We start from the raw sequence: 21905 nt of genomic DNA, 5'->3' as shown, positions 1-21905 counted from the left end.
TTCAGGTCTGTGTTCTCTCTCCCTGGGCTGTGTGTCTGCCTTGCTTGCTCTCTCTCCCTCTCCTTCCTTTTCTGTCTCTCTCTCCCTCACTCTGTCCCCCACCCCCTCTTGCTCTCTCTCCCTCTCTAGCTCTGTCCCTGACTCTCCCTCACTAATGTTTCTTTGCCTCTCCCCCCACCCCCACCTTGCTCTTACTTATGTGGCCCAGGTTCCCAGCCCTGCAGGCCAGATGCCCTCACAGCCCTACTGCCAGTGTCCCAGCCCTTCTTTCCCCGTTCCCAGGAGCCAGGAAAACCAACTACGGGCCCAGCAGTGGATGCAGAAACTACATGACCAACTTGGGCTTCAGCACTTTCTCCGAGACTGCAACGAGGTAGGAACTCCAGTTGTGCTAGGCATAGTGACTTTTTTCCTGGGAAGGGAAATGCTCTAGGGCAGAGGCGCGGCGGGGGTGGGGACGCCCCGTCTAAGTGGGTCGCAGAGCGCAGTTCTCTCCGCACCGCCAGGAGGCGCGCGGATCCCGGCCTCATTGCGCATGCTCCGCAGGTCCGGGCTCCGCCCGCACAGGCGCCGGGGAAGGAGGGAGGGGCCCTGGGCGCCCCTGGCAACGGCGCGTATCCGCGCCTATGGGTCCCGCGGGGACGCGCACTGATCTCACCTTGCTCCCCTGAGATTTGTGAGAAGCGCCCGGCCTCGGGGAAGGGTGGGAGACTGGACTGGGGCGGGGTAGGCGTGAGTGGACCAGCGGCCTAGAGTGCAACTTCGGTCAGAGACGGTCCAGAACTAAGCCTTCGTCCCTTAAAAAGTGTCCAGGAGTCGAGCTCAGCTCCTTTAGAGATGATCTGCACACCTGTAAGAATCGCCCCAAATCGGACATGGTCCACGTCCCCTTCTACATTAGAGACGATTCAGGAGACAGGCTGCCTCCCCCTCCGCCCCCTGCATACCATAATAACTGTTCTGGTAAACATTTTAGAACCATCTACCTGACCCACGATCATCGACTCCATGATGATCCAATACCTACGTTTCCCCCAACCACAGATGGTTTAGGAACGCATATGAAATGGGCAAGGGCCTGTACACCTCCCACCCCCACAGAGTACTCAAGCCCACTGGAGCTGGGTCCAGGAACCCTCTGTCCCCTCCTTCCCAATGGGGATTCTTCTGGACTGGTTTTACAGATGTCCCATGTTCCCCTCCCATATCCCTTATCCCTATATTCCCGGGGGAGCCAGGAATCTGAGCCCTTCCCATCAGAGATGGTTCAGGAGCCCACCCCACCCCCATCCCATACTCCCCACCTTCACATAGGTGGAGGTAGCCAAGGCCCCAGGCCTCCCTCCCGCCATTCGGTTGGGTCCAAGAGCCCCTTCCCCGTCTCGTGAGATTGTTCTGGACCAAGAGGCAATCATCGGAGATGGCACAGAACCCCCGCCCGCCACCCCATGCTTTAGGGAGGGTAGTGATTCTTCCTTCACCCCGCACGGGGGCTCGGCACGGAGGCGGGCATGGAGGCAGGCGAGAGGTGCGCGCGGGCGGGCGCGCAGCCGCGGCGCGGGGGCGGGCGCGGGGGCGAGGGCGCGCGTTCGCCGGAGCCTCAGCCGTCGCCACCGCTGCCGCCGCCGTCGCAGTGGAGCGGCGAGAGCCGGCCTGCCCACCCTCCGCAGGGACTCCCCGCCAACGCCGCCGCCACTTCAGGTCTCCGGGGCGCCCAAGGGAAGGGGCTGATGCGCACCCCCGCAGAGGCGGGCGGGGGAGGGGTCTTGGGCGCGTGCTCGCCCACGGAGGCCGCGGGAGGGAGGGGCGCGGGCGGCGCGGGGGCGGGTCGGCCAGGCGCCGGGACCCCAGCCAGGGGAAGGGGCAGGGACGCCGGGCGCTGTCCGCGGTGCTGGTGCGGGCGCGACTTAGGGGACGGGTCCCCAGGGAGAGAAGCAGGAAAGGGGGACTTCTGAGGCTACTCCTGGGGTAGTCTGAATTCGCCCTGTGGGACAAGAGGTCTCATCCTCTCCAGGGGGCTCTCCTCTGGGTAATGGGGATCTGATATTTGCCCTGGGGTTGGGGGGACTCTAAACCTTTTTTGGGGTTTCTTCCTTGGTACTTGCCGGATCTGTATCAGCCTAAGATGATGGGGGCAAATCACTTTTGCGGCGATCTGCTTTGGGCGATAAGGGTCTTGGACTTGCTTGGGTTTGGGGGTCTCTGACTTTTGGGATTTTCCTTGGTTGCTGGGGTCTCTGGCTTTGTCCACAGTGATGGGGGTCAGTCACTTCTGGGGGACTTTACCGTGATGACAGGGTGCCATCTCCTTTAGGCGCTTTGCTTTCACAGTGTGCTGTGGCTCTTCCCTGTGTGTTGGAAACCTGTGAATTGAGTTGGGGGTTCAGCGTTTGACTTGGCTGGTGTGTGGACTTGGCGTGTGTGTGTGTGTGTGTGTGAAAGAGAGAGAGAGAGAGAGAGAGAGAGAGAGAGAGAGAGAGAGAGAGAGAGAGAGTGAGAGAGAGAGAGTCTGAAGCTATCCTGGACCCCTGGGAGCCCATGCTCAGGGGACATGGGGTGGGGTTTGGCCGGCTTAGGATTTGTCCTTGGCTATGTCTGCATTTGCCTCCTGGACTCAGAGCTGGAGTCTTGTTTTTTTTTTTTTTCAGAAGGGAGGAGGAGGATCTTGTGACTGAAGCTGGGGGTGGGGAAAGGAAAAGGGGAGGAGCAAAATGTCCCAGGTGCCTGGTTTGGTCATGAGCTAGGAGATTCCGGCTTGGGGGGCAGTCTTATATAGGGGGGGCTCAGAAAGCAGCCTTGTGATTGGTCCTGCTCAGGGTAGTAAAGGGGGGCCCACTCTTGGAGCATGCATTTTGGATGACTGGTCTTGTGTTCTAGTGGGGGGACTAGAACTGGCTTTTATTTGGGAGGGGTGTGTGGCTAGGGAGGTTCTGTCTGATCTATGTTGGGGAGTCTGGGGCTAGATTTGGAAGCAGGCTCATTTGTAGGAGCCAGAGGCGGCCCTTCTGTTTGCATTTAGGAAGTTGGTTTTAGTTGGGGGCTGGAACTAGTCATGGTTTGGGGAAACTGTGGTCTTGGAGTCCCAGGGCTGGATTTGGGGGGTCCTGTAGGCTCATTAGGGAGGTTGGATCTGATCTGGGTTGTGGGGGTTGGGTCTACCTAGATTGGAGGGCTGGTTTGGAGAGAACTAGACTCAGCACTATTTGGGGGGGTCATTTCGGGGCTTATCTGGCCACATGTGGGGGCTAAACCTAGATATGGAAGCTTCATTTGATATCTTTGGGAGTGGGTTGGGGTACTGGAGGTGGCTAAGACTAAATCAAAGGGTCTAAGTGTTGCTGTTGGGAAGAGAGGCAGGTTGGGGCTGAATTGGAATTCAACTAAATTAGGTTGAAGAACTGGAGGGTTGATTTGGCTTTGGATGGGAAGAGGCTGTCTGGCCCAGAAGCTCTGCCTTGGGGGCTTATGGGGAGTTGAGAAGGGACGCCCTGAGGATAGGGGGGCTAAGAGGTTGGGCATTCTGTGGATGCCCATCCAGCCTCCACACTCTAGGAAAGAGCTTGAGATGTCCCCATCACAAAGTCCTCACTTGAAAAGGTTTTTCCATCCACTCTCCACAACCTAGCAGCCTAAGCCCTAAACCTGGGACCTGCTGGAGGGGATGGAGGTGCTTTGCCACATTGGGGGAACTGGCTGAGCTCCTGCCCCCTCCTAAACAGCTTGATGGCTGGATCCATGAGAAGATGCTGATGGCGCGGGATGGCACACGGGAAGACAGCCACAAGCTGCATAAGAGATGGCTCCGGTACCAGGCATTCATGGCTGAGCTGGCTCAGAATAAGGAGTGGCTGGAGAAGATCGAGAGGGTGAGAAGGCCCCTCTGACTATGCTAGGTGTTGGAGGCCTCCAGGAGCCCACATCTCACCTCCTACAGCCTCCACTGCCATCCTGATGTTCTCACAACTCTGACCTGGTCCAGATCATTTCCATGTCTACTGCTAGCTATGTGGTCTCAAGCAATTCATGTAACCTCTTTGAGCCTCAGTTTTCCCCTCTATAAAATAGACAGCATCTCTTCTGAATGGTGCTCATAGCCTCCAGGTTGTTAAATATTTCACCCCTTCTTATGGCCTCCCCTACTAGATTTCCTTCTACTCTGTTTGAAGCATCTAATATGAAAGGTCAGGTGGACAGCCTGGAACAGCTCTGGGAAGCCCAGGGTTAATGTGATCTTTGGATTCCTATAACCCTGGGTTTTAATTGTGTCTAATGTCTCTTACCAACTGGGTGGCTTTGGGCATTGTGCTAACCTCTCTGGGCCAAGCACCTAGGAGCTGTAATTGCTGTGGAATTATTTTTTTAAATATGTAAAATAATATGTATTATTTTAATAAGGCCAATATGTGGCCTTAGACCACCAAGAAGCTTGATTTCAGTCTTGAAAGGACCTAGGCAGATTTTTGCTCTAAGCCTCAGTCCCCAAACTGACCCCTTTCTGGCTGAACCCCTAGACCTGGACAGCTCCATCCTTCTGATTCAAATGGAGACACCCAGGTCAACTTTAAACCCTTAAATGGCCAGTTATGCCTTATAAATAGTGGCCCATGGCAAAGCTACTCTTCTTGACTTGGAGTTTAATGGAAGTCTATTCTCTCTGCCTCTCTCTCTTTCTCTGTTTCTTTCATCTGTCTCTGTCTCTCTCCCCTGTCTTTCTTGTGGCCCTCTCCCCATTTGCTGACTATGTGCACATCTGTCTCCATCACTCTATGACTCTCTCTCCCTGTCTTCTGCCCATTCTCTCCTGGTATCTCTGTCTCCCTCCCCACACTTCTGTCTGTCTCCTCATCTCCCTTCCCATGCCTTGGATCCTTCTATCTCTGGGCCTGTCTCTGCACCCACCCCTCATGTCTCTGTCTCTCTGTGTGTCTCCAATCTCTTGCCTCTGTCTCTCTCTCCACATCTTTTCCTGTGTGCTGTTGCCCCCTTATTTCTCTGTCCCTTCTCACTATCTACCCCTCCCCCGGACTTCCTGTCTCCCACCTGGCTGGGGCAGGAGGGCCAGCAACTGATGCAGGAGAAGCCGGAGCTGGCGGCCTCAGTGCGGAAGAAGTTGGGTGAGATCCGGCAGTGCTGGGCAGAGCTGGAGAGCACCACCCAGGCCAAGGCACGGCAGCTCTTTGAGGCCAGCAAGGCCGACCAACTGGTGCAGAGCTTCACAGAACTGGACAAGAAGCTCCTTCACATGGAAAGCCAGCTGCAAGACGTGGACCCTGGCGGGGACTTGGCCACTGTCAACAGCCAGCTCAAGAAGCTGCAGGTATGGGCTGGCTGACCCAGATGGGGGCTCCCTACCCCACAGTGGGTCCTGAGTCAGAGTCAGACCCCACTCAAGGTATTTTACATGAAGGGCATTAACACAGGGATTTATTTCGAATGTGTTGAAGGGCTGGAAGAGCAAAATGGGAACAGTGAGGCAGTTCAGTTAGTAGGAACTGCGGAAGCAGCCACCACCCCTCAGGCCTGGGGTGCAAAGGAGAGAGGAAGGATTTATAGCCAAGAAGCGGTAGCTACACTACTGAGGGTTTCATAAGACCCTGACATCTATTTCCTGGAGAGAGAAACCAAGGCCCAGGGGTAGGGAAATGGCTTTGCAAAGAATAATAATGACATCCATGAAGTGCATCCTCTACAAGTCTCTGTGCCAAACGCTCACTGACTCCTCCCAGCAACCTAAAAGATGGGTACGATTACTCTCCCCCCATTTTACCAATGGGAAAACTGAGGCACCAAAGGTGAAGTGCCTGGTCCAAAGATACACAGCTAGCCAGTGCCTCCCTTATGAAATAGGGGGCACTTAGAAAATGGACAGCCTCTGCTTTATCTCAGCTCCTAGCTTGCAGCCGGTTATGCTCAGTATCTGACCATTTGACATGAATACCTGGAGGTGTGAATGTAGGCATGATGGCTCCTGCCTTTATGTGCCAGGAACAATGCCTGACCATGAATGATGGGAAACTGAGGCTCTGGAGGTGAACTTAGTGGCCCACGGTAGCAAGTATAGAGCCTGGAGTCAAATTCAGATCCCTCAATTCTTCACTGCTTTTTGAAGCACAACCCTTGCACAATTGTGCTTCGAAAGTACTCGGCATAGGGCCTGATCAAAAAAAAGTGATTAATAGTACAAGCATAATGACACTAATTAGTATCTATTCATTTATCCACGCAGCATGTCTTTATTGAGTGCCTGCTGTATGCCAGGTGCTTTTCTAGATGCTGAAACACACAAAGTGGGCAAAACTGAGTGAAAAGCATGGCCCTCGTGGGGCTCTATTCTCGTGGGGGAGACGGGCATAGCAGAGAGACAAACACATCTAAACACGGTGCCGGCGATGGCCCTGCTTTATGTACACCAGTGGGTCTCAAACGCTGGTGTCTCCGGGACCCCTTTACACTCTTAAAAATCATTGAGATCCCCCAAGAGCTTTTGTTTGGATGGAGAACAACTGTTGACAGTCACTATATTAAAAATTAAAACTGGGAAATATTTAAGGTACTGATTCATTTAAAAACAATAATAAATCGATCACATATTGACCCCAAAGCATGCTCTTATGAAGAATAACTGTTTTCCAAAGCAAAAAAAAAAAATTAATCAGCAGATTGGCGCTGTTTTCAGTGTTAACAATCCTCTTATGTATCTGGGTTCTCGCCTCTGCTGCCGTGTTTGGTCTCTTGTGGTAGCGCTGGTCATAGGGGAGCTGCAAACCCCACTGGACACTTGGGAGAGAATGAGAATAATAAAAGCAAGTAACACCTTAGTATTTTTATAAGAATAGTTATAACCTTGCAGACCTCTGTAAAGACCTCAGGGACCCCCCTGTGTCACTGGAACATGAGTACCACTGATGTACACTGTATGCCCCACACTGGTAACCCCAGTAGCCTCCCAGCAGCCCTCTGGAGGAGGTACTGTGCTTATCTCCACTGTGTGTGGGGGAGGAAACCACAGCCCAAGATCACACAGCCACCAAGAAGCCACTCAGGACCATGTTTAGTTCCTGTCCACCCTCCTCCCTTAATATACCCAGGCCACCATGGGGAGGGTGATCCTGTCCCTGGCATTTGGAAAACCAGTTACTGCCTGAGGCCCAGACCCCACTGGCTGGGCAGGCAGTGGACCACGGGGATGACTTAGCCCCAAGTTGGCTCTCTGGGATTGCCCAGCATCTCAGCAGAGACAAGTGGTGTGGCCTAGGTGGTCAGACAGAAGAGGGAGCAAGCAGTGAAAGCAGCCAGGGGCTTAGTGACAAAAGCTTGGGCAGCGGAGACAGATGGTTTTGGGTTCAAATCCCAGTTAGTCCCTCTTTGAGCCTCTGTCATCCCTTCTTAAGTAGGATAACATCAGTGTAGGCCTCCCAGGGCCAGGTGAGTTTGTGCACTGAAAGGACCCGCTTAGTGTGACTCCTGAAATCACACTTTTCCCAAGAAACAGGATCTGTGACTGTCAGGGTCCCAACTGGCAGCAGAAGGCATGCTGTACTGAGGAAAACTTGAGGAAGACTTCAGAGTCTTTGGACAAAGGTATGGGCAGGTGACAGGGAAGCTACAGGGGGAGTGTTTGGGGCAGGAGAGGAAGGAGAGAGTCGCCAGGCAGTAGCTGGGACCCTTAGTCAAGAATGGCAGCCAGCCTGTGGCACAACTGCAGTAGGGGAGCCAAGAAATGGTACCCCAGCCTTACTCTTCCCTCTCCCAGTCTCCTGCTGCCTCCCCTTAGTCCAACCAGGGCTGGCTTCCTGGGTGTATGACCCAGGCAGCCCCACAGGGCCCCACACTTGGTTTAATGCTCTGCTGTCACTGTCTTGAAATTCTTACTAATATTTGAACAAGGAGCCCTACATTGTCATTTTGCACGTGGCCCTGCAAATTGCATCACTAGTCCGGAGCCCAGCCCACACGGAAGCCTGAAGGCAGGGTCAAAACAGGTCAGCCGTGCTGGGCACACAGCATGGTGGAGAAGCCAGCCTGTGGGTCAGAAGGGGCCAGCGAGGACAGCCAGCAGAGCAGCAGCTCTTGCTGTGGGTTACTGGTGGCCTTACCATCATTACTCATTCTTCCCCGGCAGAATATTGTTGTGGATAAGGCACAGACTTGGGACTCAGGTGGGTCCGGGTTTGAATCACAGCTCTGCCTCTTACCCACTGTGTGATGTTGGCCAAGCGGCCTGGCCTGGGACGCCTCCTCTGTGCAGTGGGAAGGACCCTAGCGCTAAGTCACCCATTGAGCAGCAGGACTGTGCAAGGCTGTACAGCATCAGATGCTGGAGCCGGGTGCCCGGCTCTCTGACTTATCAACTGGGTGACCTGGAAATTACTTTTCTCTTTGTGCCTCCATTTTTTTTTTCAATAAAATGGGCACAATAATAGTCCTGACCTCTTGTGGGCATCATGAGGATTAAAAGACAATGCAAAAAGTGGTTTCAGAATTGCTGATCCGATACATCTAAGATTCAGTATTTGTTTATATGTTTTTTTTTGTATCATTAATACACAATTACATGAGCAACATTGTGGTTACTAGATTCCCCCCATTATCAAGTCCCCACCACATATAACCCATTACTGTCACTGTCCAGCAGCATAGTAAGATGCTGTAGAATCACTACTCGTCTTCTCTGTGCTATACTACCTTCCCCGTGCCACCCCCATACATTATGTGTGCTAATCATAATGCCCCTTTTCCCCTTATCCCTCCCTTCCCACCCATCCTCCCCAGTCCCTTTCCCTTTGGTAACTGTTAATCCATTCTTGTGTTCTATGAGTCTGCTGCTGTTTTGTTCCTTCAATTTTTGCTTTGTTCTTACACTCCACAGATGAGTGAAATCATTTGGTATTTGTCTTTCCCCGCCTGGCTTATTTCACTGAGCATAATACCCTCTAGCTCCATCCATGTTGTTGCAAATGCTGGATTTTTTTCTTCTTATGGCTGAATAGTATTCCATTGTGTATATGTACCACATGTTCTTTATCCATTCATCTACTGATGGACACTTAGGTTGCTTCCATTTCTTGGATATTGTAAATAATGCTGCGATAAACATAAGGCTGCATATATCTTTTTCAAACTGGGCTCCTGCATTCTTAGGGTAAATTCCTAGGAGTAGAATTCTTGGGTCAAATGGTATCTTTTCTATTTTTAGTTTTTTGAGGAACCTCCATATTGCTTTCCACAATGGTTGAACTAGTTTACATTCCCACCAGCAGTGTAGGAAGGTTCCCCTTTTTCCACATTCTCACCAACATTTGTTGTTGTTTGTCTTTTGGATGGTGGCCATCCTAACTGGTGTGAGGTGATATCTCATTGTGGTTTTAATTTGCATTTCTCTGATGATTAGTGATGTGGAATATCTTTTCATGTGCCTGTGGGCCATCTGAATTTCTTCTTTGGAGAAGTGTCTGTTCAGCTCCTATGCCCATTTTTTAATTGGATCATTTGCTTTTTGTTTGTTGAGGTGCATGAGCTCTTTGTATATTTTGGATGTCAACCCCTTATCGGATCTGTCATTTATGAATATATTCTCCCATACTGTAGGATGTCTTTTTGTTCTATTGATGGTGTCCTTTGCTGTACAGAAGCTTTTTAGTTTGATATAGTCCCATTTGTTCATTTTTGCTTGTTTCCTTTGCCTGTGGAGATATGCTCATGAAGAAGTTGTTCATGTTTATATTCAAGAGAGTTTTCTTGTTCATAGGTTTTTAAAAATGTTCATTGTCTTCACCCGGAGGGTGTATCATCACTACACTGTGTTCTAAAGAAACTTGGTAGTTATTTTCCCACCTTCAGTGTAGTTATTTATGTAAAGCAGTCATTTCATTTGCTTCTGTTTGTATCCATTTGGGATATTTCCCCCATCCATATAGATTTTTTAAATGTATTTTGAGGGATACCATGTGAGACATGAATATAGTTCCAGCAGTTAAAACTACCTTCAGTTCACTTGATCTTGCCAAATCGCTTGCCCTAGTCCAGCTAAAAATTCATGCTCTCTCCCGAGCAGCGAATGAGAGGCCCTGTTTCCGCCCATAATCACCAACACCTGGTATTATCAGACTTTTTAGATTTTTCACATTCTGATGGATGGCTGTTTGCATTTGCCATTTTTTGGATAACTTGTGAGTTCTAACATCCTTGTCTCTTTTTGGCCATTTGGGCTTCAGAGGGAGGAAGCTCTAGCCAGAGTGTAGAATCAGTTCTCCCCTCCCCGTGGAGGAAAGCCTTGTTCAGGCGAGAGGCTGAGGCCCAGAAGAGGCGAGGGACAGGCTCAGGGTCACACAGGAATGGGCATCAGCAGCAGGTTCCAGTACAGGACTCCTGGGCCCTTTCCCCAGCAGAGGGAGCCCGAGGCGGGAGTGACTCAGTGGCCCACAGTCCCCAGATGGAGCCCAGCTGGGCCTCAGGAGCTGCCTTTGGGGAGGGGAGGGGCCTTCCGAGGCCCCACTGTCTTCTGGGGCCTGCCTGGGCGCCCAGACACTGGGCATATGCAGGAGAGAGGGACAGCTGCCATCCAGCCGGGCACATTTCCTGGCTGCCCCACCCCTCAGGCCGTGGGGGCCAGGCTTGGCTGCCGCAAGTGCTGGCTGGGTCTTGGGGCATTGATACGTGAATGGCGTGTCTCCCACTGCCCCTCTCTGGGCCTGTCTTTCAGTCCGGCTCCTTGTTCCTCTGCATCTCCTAGTTTCCGTTAGTTTCTGTCTCTCCCGTTTCTGACTCTCTCTTTGTCCTTCTGTCTCCATCTCTGTGTCTCTTTCTCTTTATTTCTGTCTTACCCTCTCCCTCTCTTATCCCTGTCTTTTTTTATTTCACTTCTCCGTCGCAACCTCCATCCCTCTCTCTCTCTGTGTCGCTGTGTCCACCTCAAGCCCTCCCCCTTGGCCACACCGCAGCCACTGCCGCAGGCTTCCTGGGACACCCCTCCCAGGTCTGGACCACGGACCCCAGAGTCGTCTCTCAAGACCTCCCGCCCAAATGTCCTTCCTGACTGAGAGGCCAGATGGTGGAGTCCCATGCCCCTGCTTTCCCAGTCCTCAGGCGCCTGACCAGCTGGTCTGGCTCAGCCCCCAGCTCCTGCTTGGGGAGGGCAGTACTGGCCTCCCGCCATCTGAGGAGGACCAGCCAGGGGGAATATGCACTGGCCGCTTTTCCACTGCTGGGCTGGTTTCCTGGGGACTCCTTACAACCGCCTCCCCCCCACCTTAAGGCTCTTTCTCTGGCCAAGGAAACATCCTCCTCTCCTCTTTTCATTCTCTGCCCAGCCTTTCTTCATCTAGCTCAACATGGTCTAGGAGAAGAGCTCAGATTCAGGAGCTGTGCAGTCCAGGGCTGGAATCCCTATTCCGCTGCCGTACGACCCAGTACAAGTGACCCCACCCGTACGCGCCTCAAGTGTAGAGAAGCAGAGTGACTGAGATCCACTAGGCTTTTGTGGTCACCTGGTCTTTGGTTCCAATTCTGCCTCTGGCAGTTTTTATTCTGTACTATAGAGAAACTGCTCCTCTCTGAGGCTCAGTTTGCCCAACCAGAAAATGGGAAGGCAGCAAGGTGGACTGGAGGACGAATATACCTTGTCTGGGGGTCAGGGCCTGCTGTGCAACTGCCTACCATGTGGCCAGCACCTGAGGCTTTTGGGGAAGTAGGCTCCTCTGGTTGGGTTTTTTGTTTATTACCTTTAATGTCTTTTTTTAAATTGAGATTTAATTCCATATCATAAAGTGCACACTTCGGAAGTACACAACTTAGTGGGTTTCCGTGCATTTGCAAAATCGAGCAACTCTCCCTACTATCTAATTCCAGAATATTTCATTCCCACCCAAAAGAAGCCCTGGACCCATTAGCTCTTTCCACCAACTTACTCACTGTACTGCTCTACCTTCTGTCTCTAGATTTGCCGATTTTGGACATTTCTTGTCAATGGAATTATACAATGTATGGTCCCTTGTGTCTGGCTTTGACTTAACAGTCTTTGCAAGAATCAGCCATGTGATAGGATGTGGCAGTACTTCTGGGCTCCTCTGGATGTGTAAAGTTAGTTTCAATTTTACATTTTTAATCTTTAATACTGCCCAGCTGAGAGAAGCAGAGTGGCGTGGTGTTTAGTCCAAATGAGTCACAGCACATGTACAGAGACCTATGTGGTGCCAGGCACAGTGCCAGGCCCTGGGATCCAACTGTGCATGAAACAAACTCCTGTCTTTTTTGCCCTCATATGCTGTTGTGAGGATTAAATGAGTCCATCCCTGTCAAGTGCTCAGACCAGTGCCCAGACATCAGGCTATGTTTCCTATATGGTAAGAAGTTCAAACAGAAGGATATAATGTAAAAAGTCTTCCCCTCCACACGCAGGCCCATCTCCAGGGGCGTATCTTCTCTCAAGTCTTCTTTCTATCTTCTAGAAGTGTTTTGTGCGCACACACACATACATGTGGCATACAGACCATACTGAAGCTTACTTTTTTCACTTGGCAAAATACCCTGGGCGGCCGTCCCTGTTGCAAGAGTATGTGGGCAGACCCTGTCCTTTTAAACTTGTGCTTTTAACCAGCCTTCTGGTGAGAGCCCTTTGGGCTGTTTCCAGTCTATGCTAATAGAAATATCACTGCACCAGATAATCCCTGTCCATATGTATTTGAGCTCATGTGTGCGTTTCTGTAGAAAATAGTCCTCAAAGTAAAATTTTGGGGCTGAAAGGTGTGAACATCCATGTCCCCACAGGGTCACTATCATTAGGTATTATGAAACTTTTCAATCTCTGCTAATCTGGGAAGTGAAAAATATTATCTTGTAGTTCTTTTAATTTGCATTTCCCTTAACATTGTAGGAGGCAGAACGTCCTTACAGTGTTTAAGGACCATTGAACTGCAGTATCCTTTGCCCATGTTTGCAGGAAAGGGTACACATCAAATGGGTGTTCAAAATACATGGATACATGGCATTCTTGTAGAAGTAGAGAAGTGGCAGTCCCTACAACTATTCCATCTCAGGCCATACGACCACTTACTGGAGAGGCTGTGGAGTGGTGTTCATCTAATGGGGAAACTGGGATTAACAAGCTTAACATTTCAGACTATAGCTAAGAGTTTCCAGAATTCTAGTGCATTTTGATTTTCTACACGTCACTACAATGATTTTCGTAGCAAAATTTTTTTGAGGGGTGACTATTTTATTTTTCTTTGATTCCTGCAGCTTGTAATCGTGTTTTTAAAAATTTCCTCTTATATAGTTTTGACTTGTTAATAAGGTTTGATTTTTACCCGTTTTTAAAAATCCCACAGATTGTGAACTGTATCACTAGGCCTCTGGGGTGCATACCAAAGACCCAACTTGACTTAGGCTAAAAGGGAATGTCGTTGGCTCACATAGCTGAAAAATCCATGAAGTATATACAGCTGGGAGCATGGCTGGATCAGTTACTCAGATTATGTGTTCAGAAATCTGCCTGTTTCTGGGCCCCATTTTTCTTTGAGTTGACCTCATTGTTGGGTAGCTTCCTCCTGGTTGCAAGTTGGCCCCCAAAACCCCACACCTATGTTCTTCCAGCTTAGGAACCCCAGGGGAAAGAGAGCACCTTTCCTAAACTCACATTTCCAGCAAAAGTGAGAAGAGTTTTCACTGGCCAATCTTAGGTCACATGCCATCTCTTACACAATTCCTGTAGCCAGAGTGATTTCAGTGTTCTGATTGGCTATGGTTGGGTCATGTGGCCACCCCTGGCCCTCTAAGTTTTATTAGTCCCCACAGGAGGCTCAGGACCTGAGAGTGGGATTTGAGGAGCCTGGAATTAAGGGATGTGTGTCTGGCCAGCAAAATCAACAGTTCTATATTACAGAGCCTTGGAACAGAAGTCTTCAGTTGGTTCTTGAGTTTTGAGTTTGGGGTTGCAGTCCTTTGCTGTAATCTGTTACCACTTAATTTCATTATTGTTATGTTGTTTTCTAGCTTTCCCCCATCTGTTTAGAATCACACAAGGAATACATACTATATTCTTTTGGTGAAAGATCTTACTGACTTAGAAGTTTTCAGTGAAGCATAAAGTCTCCCTTCAAAGCACTTCCCAAATCCACATTCCAGTGGGAACCTCTGTTATTATTTGGTGTGAGTCCTTCTAGACCTCTTTCTATGCATTTACTAATCTACCTATATGAATTTTTAATGTTTTTATTTGTCTTTCATGTTTAATACGTACATTTTATGGTTCAGACATCCAAAACTATATAAAAAATCCTATGTGGAAAAATCTCTCCTTCATCCCTGTTCCTATTCACTGAGTTCTCATCCTCTCAATAGGTGCCATCTGTTATTAATTTCTTGTTAATTCCAGGAAATCTTTATGCATTTGCAGCCCGTGACAAATATAAATTCATATGTATGTTCTAAATTGCTTTTTCCTCTTAATGGTAAGCTGTGGCTATTATTTTCCTCACTGATGTGGATTTGTTTAGTCATTTTGTTCTTGATGGACACCAAGGTTGTTTCCATTTTTTTCCACTATAAACTTCACTACAATGTGCTCTTTAGATAAGCATCTCTGCTACTACGAACATCCTTGGACAAACATCCTTGTGCATATGTGCCAGTGTTTCTTGAGACATATTCCTAGAAATGGAAGTGTAAATGCTGGGTCAAAGCATATGCATATTTTTGCATTTTGGTAGGGCCTGCCAAATCGCCTTCCAAAAAGGCTCTACTAATTTACACCCCCACTGACAGTGGGTGAGTGTGCCCATCTCCCTGCATCTTTGCCAATACTAGATATTATCCATCTTTTACATTTATGTCAATCGGATGAATAGGAAGATAAACCTTGCTTTAATTTGTATTTTCCTACTGCATAGTGGGCCTGGACATCATCATCTTTTGTGTTGCCTGTTCACATCAGATGCACCCATTTCTCTTCAGGGCAGTCTTTTTCATTGCTGATGTCATTCATCTGTGCATTGAACAAATGACAGTTGAAGACTTGTTACACGCCAGACACTGTTCTAGGCACTCAGGAATACAAAGGTGAATTGACACAGCCCCTACCTCATGAAGCTCACATTCTAGAAGCAGGAGACCAATTGAAAAAGAAAAAAACCATAACTAGAGACAGTTATCTGATGGTGGTAAGTGCCAAAGAGGCAAAGGAAACTGGACAAAAGGGAATTTTTTGATTAAGAAAACAAATTCCTTGCTTTCATATGTATTAAATATTTTCCAGTTTGTCATTTGCCTTCTGACTCTGTCTAGAAATTTTGGTGGATGCTGAAGCATTTTATGTGGCCAGATTTATAAATCTTTCCCTTTATAGTTTTTATGCTTGGAAAGATTTTCTCTACCCCAAGATTATGAAAGCATTTGCCCAGGTTTTCTTCTAGTGCCTTATGGACTTATTCCATTTAAGTCTTCAATCCATCTGGAATTGTTTTTAGCATAAAGATTGAGAAAGGGATCCAGCTAAATTGGTTAGCCAGTTGGCCCATGACCATTCATTAAATAATCCGTCTTTCCTTTGGAGATTGGAAATGGCATCTGTAAAATACATGAATTCCCCTGGGTATGTGGGTCAGCTTTTGCACTTTCTGTCTATCCTTATGGCACACCAACATTAAAATCACTATAGCTTTGTCTTCATGACATCTAAAAAAGTTGGCCCTTTGGACAAATTCCCTAACTTCTCTGGGCCTCAGTTTCTACCTCTGGTAAACAGGGATACCCTCGAATTTGCTGGGTTGTTCTGAGAGTTATTGCATTAATGGACAGCTTTAGTCCATTAGTGGACTCAGGTAAGCCCCTTTGAGAGTATGATCTTTGAGCTGAAATCTGATTGACAACGGAAGAGCATGTCTGGCAGAGCAAACAGCAAAGGCAAGGATTCTGAGACGGAAATTAGTTTAGCGTGTTGCAGGGCCAGTGAGGAGTGCAGAGCTTCTGGAGGGGACTGAGCAAGGAGAGAGGGGTGGTGGGCCACGGCGAAGGCTTTGGCTGTCACCATGGAGGTATTGGAGAGCCACAGCAGGATGGGAGGTGTGGGGGCCCGCTGACCCTGCGCCTGTCCCCACAGTCGATGGAGTCGCAGGTGGAGGAGTGGTACCGCGAGGTGGGAGAGTTGCAGGCGCAGACGGCGGCGCTGCCGCTGGAGCCCGCGAGCAAGGAGCTGGTGGGCGAGCGGCAGAGCGCGGTGGGCGAGCGCCTGGTGCGCCTGCTCGAACCGTTGCAGGAGCGCCGCCGCCTGCTGCTCGCCTCTAAGGAGCTGCACCAGGTGGCACACGACCTCGACGACGAGCTGGTGAGGAGCGCGCGAGGATGCGGGCAGTAACGGGATAACTACAAGGGGGCGGAGACTGGGAGCGGGGCGGGGCTGTTGGAAGGTCCAAGGGTTCAGCTGGCTGAGAGACCGGCCCGGGTCATTCAATCCTCCGCTCACTCGTTACTCACTCACTTACAAATTCATTCATTCATTCATTCATTCATTCATTCATTCATTCATTCATTCATTCTTTAACATTCATTTACTCACTTTCAATCACTCATTGATTTATTCATAAAGAAAAATTTATTCATTGACTCAACCTTTATTCCTTTCTTCACTCAAAAAAGGGAATTTGTTGGCCCTTATGATTGAAAAGACTGGACAGCAAGTACAGATGGATCCAGGTGCTTCCATGTGTCATGAATCTCTCAGCTCTGGTGGTGTGTGTGTGTATGTGTTAGCTTTGTTCTCAGGGCAGCTCTCCTCTCCGGCTGGCAAAGACTTCCAACAGATTCAAGTTTACATCCCACCAGTAAAACTAAAGAGAATTTCTCTCTCAGTTCACTCACTCATCGCTCATGCATTCATTTCCTCCTTCAGTCACCCACTTCCTGATTTGCTCATTCTTTCATTCACTCATGATTTTGCTCATTCACTTGATGCTTTAGCCCAATCCTGTGTTTGGATGATGCTGGGGTCACAGGGCTGACCAAGGCCAACCCCATTTCTGCCCAAAGAGGGCTCAAACGTCCAAAGAGGCCAATAGACTTGTCTCCAGGCAGTGACAGCAAGTGTGGTTAGGGCTGTTAGGGGGTTGGGGGGGCAGGGGTTCAGGAGTCTGTGTGAGCCCTGAGGAGGCAACTGGCCAAGGTGCAAAGTCATGGAGGGCTCCCTAGAGGAGGGTCTGTCTGTGCTGAGGCATGAAGGAAGAGTACAAGTGAGCCAGCTGAGGGAGTGGGAAGGGAATTCCAGGAAGCAAGACCTGCCTGTGCAAAGGCCAGAGGTAAGCAGGAGCCTGGCTAGAGTTGAGAGAAAAAGACAGAGCACATCAAGAGAGGAGACCAAAGGTGTGACCCAGCTCTCAGGAAATGAAGGCCCTTGGAGGCTGGGCAGGTGACTTACAGTATAGCTGGGGGGCAGGGGTCCTTAGATGCATTCTCCACTTGACCTGCTCCCTGTATCCTCCCCAGGCATGGGTCCAGGAGCGACTGCCACTGGCCATGCAGACGGAGCGAGGCAGTGGTTTGCAGGCTGTCCAGCAGTACATCAAAAAGAACCAGGTGAGCGGAGCCAGGGTAGGGGTGTGGGTTAGGACACATTTGGGCACAAGTGATAGAAACAGCTCAGAGTGGTTAAAGCCAAAAAAAGGGAATTTCTTGACTCTTATGATTGAAAAGACGATTGACAGCAGGTACAGATGCATCCAGGTGCTTCCATGATTCATGAATCTCAGCTGTGTGTGTGTGTGTGTGCTTCTGTGTTAGTTTTGTTCTCATGCCAGCTCTCCTCTCTCAGTGGTAAAAGACTTTCAAAAGATTCAAGTTTACATCCCACCAGAATTTCTCTAATTTCAGCATTCGTCCCAGGAATAATTCTTATTGGCTCACCTTGAGTCACATGCCCATCCCTGACTGAATCACGGTGGCCAGGGATTTAGACTGCTCTGACAGGCCTGTTCCAGGCTAAGGGCTGACCCTTTGAACCTGCAGGTAGAGTTAACCTTAAATTTACCTGGGCTGAGATGGAAGCAAGGGGATTCCCCAAGGGAAAATCAGGGTCCCGTGAGTAGAAGCAAGCGAAATGGCTACTGGTCAAAGAAGAAGAAATACAGTAACAGACAAACAAAAAAGCACACCTATAGGGAGAAATAACAGAGATATTCAATGACAGAGTGTTGACTTCTAAGCTGATCGGCGGTGGGACTTTTGAGTTCCTAAAATCTACAGATCCCTGTTTACCTCTCTGTGCCTCAGTTTCCACACCTGTAGAGTTGGGCTAGCAGAGGAATCCTTTGGTCAAAGCAACTGTGTTCACCAAAGCCCAAAGAGACATAGAAGAGGAATAATAATAATGATTATCAACAACAATAATGATAAATATTATTTATGACAGTTAAATAATAATAACAATAGCACAATGATTAAAGCCCCCCAAATAACCCTATGAGGTAGATATTGTCATTCCCCCCTTTTACCAAGAAATATAAGTTGGCAGAATAGTCAGAAGAATGGTGGGGAGGTGGGTACACAAGTTATTTTGAAAGGTTGGTGACCTCGCTGCACTAGATGGAGTTCTTTAAGAGGCTGGGGTTTTTCTTAGAGTTTGTTTTTCAATCTTGATGAAAATACTCTCGGCTGTCCTCATTGCTGGCGCATCACGTTCTGAAGAAAGTGATCAAGTGTGTTCCATGCTTAAAAGGGGAGGAGCTCAGCTGTACCGAACACTTACAGGACTGCCGAACACACAAGCCTGATAAGTGAATAATAGCAGATAATATTGTCTGAGCACCTACTGCATGGCAAGCACAGTTCTAGTGCCCCATGGCACACAACCTGACCAGGTAGCTGCCACCTCAGCCATGTGACTTGGGCAAGTTCCTCAACCCCTCTGTGCCTGTTCCCGCTTCTGTTAACATGAGTATGATGTCCGACTCCCAGGTGGAGGTTGGAGTGAGGTCTAGATGAGTGGTCACATCATGCAAAACCCTTATTTAGCCATTTGCCTGGCAGCAGGCACTCTTGTTATCAATATCTCCATTTACCAGCTGAGGAAACTGAGGCACAGGAGGGGCTAAAGAAGGTACTCAAGTACAGAGCTGGTTGAGGGGACCGTCTGGGGTAACAAGTGTCCCATATATTGATCTGGGTACCCTGGCATGCACATGGGTAACTGTGTCCAGCTGTACCCCTAAGACTTTTGTGCTTCCCTGTATATACATTATACCCTAAAAGATCCTAAGCAGCAGGATTCTCAGGCCTCAGGAGAAACCGAGATTTCAGGCATTAGGACGCGTCTTATACCATCAGGACTCTGGGTGACAGCAGTGTCTGGGGCCAGCCTCCAGCTTTCAAATCCTGCCACTCCCTTACCAGCTGCTTGTTCTGAGACTTCGTCTCTCCGTGTCTGTTTTCCCGCCTGCCTCGTGGGGGTCTGAGAGAGCGAGTGACAGCCAAGCGCGGGTCCTGGCACGTGGCGGCCAAGGTGCGGGTGTTCGCTGTTCCCGGGGTGGGCCGGACTTCCGCAGGTGCCTCTCCCCTCTGTCCGGCTCACAGGGACTGCGGCGGGAGATCCAGGCGCACGGGCCGCGCCTGGAGGAGGTGCTGGAGCGCGCGGGCGCGCTGGCGTCGCTGCGCAGCCCAGAGGCGGAGGCGGTGCGCCACGGGCAGGAGCAGCTGCAGAGCGCCTGGGCCGGACTGCGGGAGGCGGCCGAGCGGCGGCAGCAGGTGCTAGACGCCGCCTTCCAGGTGGAGCAGTACTACTTCGACGTGGCCGAGGTGGAGGCGTGGCTGGGCGAGCAGGAGCTGCTCATGATGAGTGAGGACAAGGGCAAGGTGCGCCCGGGCTGGGGGGGGCGGGGGGCCTGGGGGCTCTGGCGCCCGGAGCCGGCCGCTGCCACCTCATCGCGGGCGCCGTGTGCCCTCAGGACGAACAGAGCACCCTGCAGCTGCTCAAGAAGCACCTGCAGCTGGAGCAGGGCGTGGAGAACTACGAGGAAAGCATCGCGCAGCTGTCGCGCCAGTGCCGGGCGCTGCTGGAGATGGGGCACCCGGACAGGTGGGCGGGCGGCGGTGGGATTGGGGCCAGGCGCGGGCAGGGCCAGATCTTAGGGAATGGTCCCGCAGGATCTGAAGCTTTGCTGTTGGATATTGGGACAGGGCCAGAATGGGACATCAGGTGGGAGGGGGCCTCATTCCCGCCATATGCAGCCCTAGGAGTTTGGCCAGGAGTTGGGGGCAGAGTGGAGGGGCGCTGCTCAGGGATGACTGAGAGGGTGGGGCCAGGAGCACTGGGATTCCAGCGTTGGGGTGGTGGGGGGCAATGTCAGGGACTGCTGAGAGATGTAAGAGCTCAGGACAGGGAAGGGTCCTCTTCCTGCCCAGGGTCTGGACAGTGTCTGAGACAGCAAAGCCTGGATTGGGAGTGGCCTGAGACTCCAGGATGGCTGGACCTATGGCCTTCCTGGGGTCAGGAGGAGGGGCCGCATCTGGGAGTCCTGGACCGGGGGTGAGGTCTGAGAGGGGTCATAGGGCCAGACCTCTGTCCTCCTGAGCCTGGAGACAGACTGGAGGTGAGGCAGGTTGGCTGGGACCCATGTAAGGAGTCCCAAGTCCCACTAAGACTACTGGAGAGGCCTGGCATCCAGCTGCAGGTAGAAAGGCTGTTGGGGAGGGGGTGGTGAGCTTATCAAGCTTAGGAAAGCAGGTTTCCCTGAATGAGGAGATGCAAGTACCGGGTTACCTGCATCCAAGAATTGCAGAAAACAGTCCTTACATGAGGGAGTCCAGGGGGACACTACCCTGCCCAGCGTTCAGAGGAAACACAGCCCTGTCCTGAGAGGGGGGCTTCAGGGGATCACAACTCTGTCCTGGAGGTCCCAGGGGTCTCCATCCCTGGCCCCTGTGTCCCCCATCAGTGAGCAGATCAGCCGGCGGCAGTCTCAGGTGGACCGCCTGTATGTGGCACTCAAGGAGCTGGGCGAGGAGCGCAGGGTGGGCCTGGAGCAACAGTACTGGCTGTACCAGCTCAGCCGCCAGGTGGATGAGCTCGAGCACTGGATTGCGGAGAAGGAGGTGGTGGCTGGCTCACCTGAGCTTGGCCAGGACTTTGAGCACGTCACGGTGAGCATCGTCGGTAATAACAATAACCCGAGTGGCCACTGTGTGTGCTACTAAGGTTCTGCAGGCCTCAGTTTCTCTATCTGTAACATGAGGATAATAATCACACCCTCCTCATGGCTCTGTTGTGAGCCAAATGAATTTACATAATGTAAGGCACTTAGGACAGTACTTGGCAAGCACAGAGCCTAACAGTGTTAATGGCTATTATTATTTTATTTATTATTGTTAATATTGCTGTAGAGTAAGTGCTCAATAAGTGTTAGATATTAATTTTATTATGATTGCCATTATTGTTATTATTATGCCATTACTCTTACCTGCCTCAAGATGGTGGGCTAGAGGGGGCTTGTATATACAGCACCCTTCCCCATGCTGTGCCCCCCACTTTATGGTGTTAGGTGCTGCAGGAGAAATTCTCAGAGTTCGCCAGTGAGACTGGCACAGCAGGGCGGGAGCGGCTGGCAGCCGTGAACCAGATGGTGGATGAGCTGATCGAGTGCGGCCATACCGCGGCGGCCACGATGGCTGAGTGGAAGGATGGGCTGAATGAGGCCTGGGCCGAGCTGCTGGAGCTTATGGGCACGCGGGCCCAGCTGCTGGCTGCCTCTCGGGAGCTGCATAAGTTCTTCAGCGATGCCCGAGAGCTTCAGGGACAGATCGAGGAGAAGCGCAGGCGCCTGCCCCGCCTGACCGCCCCACCTGAGCCCAGACCCAGTGCCAGCTCCATGCAACGGACCCTGCGCGCCTTTGAGCATGACCTACAGCTGCTTGTGTCCCAGGTGGGG

At 50.6% G+C, this 21905-nt stretch overlaps 1 protein-coding gene across 2 annotated transcripts in view; it reads left to right on the top strand.

Annotated features, from left to right (window-relative positions):
- SPTBN4 (spectrin beta, non-erythrocytic 4) overlaps positions 1-21905 on the top strand; it is a 62675-nt gene that overhangs the window by 34235 nt on the left and 6535 nt on the right. For both annotated transcript variants that reach the window (XM_057492819.1, XM_036896547.2), the window contains exons 18-26: positions 283-373; positions 3720-3866; positions 5054-5317; positions 16094-16318; positions 17473-17562; positions 19555-19833; positions 19926-20056; positions 20916-21120; positions 21519-21899. In XM_057492819.1, the coding sequence (XP_057348802.1) occupies positions 283-373; positions 3720-3866; positions 5054-5317; positions 16094-16318; positions 17473-17562; positions 19555-19833; positions 19926-20056; positions 20916-21120; positions 21519-21899 (1813 nt within the window). The remainder of the gene's footprint in view (positions 1-282; positions 374-3719; positions 3867-5053; positions 5318-16093; positions 16319-17472; positions 17563-19554; positions 19834-19925; positions 20057-20915; positions 21121-21518; positions 21900-21905) is intronic.

This window comes from Manis pentadactyla, chromosome 15 (genome assembly GCF_030020395.1).
Source record: "Manis pentadactyla isolate mManPen7 chromosome 15, mManPen7.hap1, whole genome shotgun sequence".
Classification (NCBI taxonomy): Eukaryota; Metazoa; Chordata; class Mammalia; order Pholidota; family Manidae; genus Manis; species Manis pentadactyla.
This window is presented reverse-complemented; position numbering and strand designations above follow the sequence as displayed.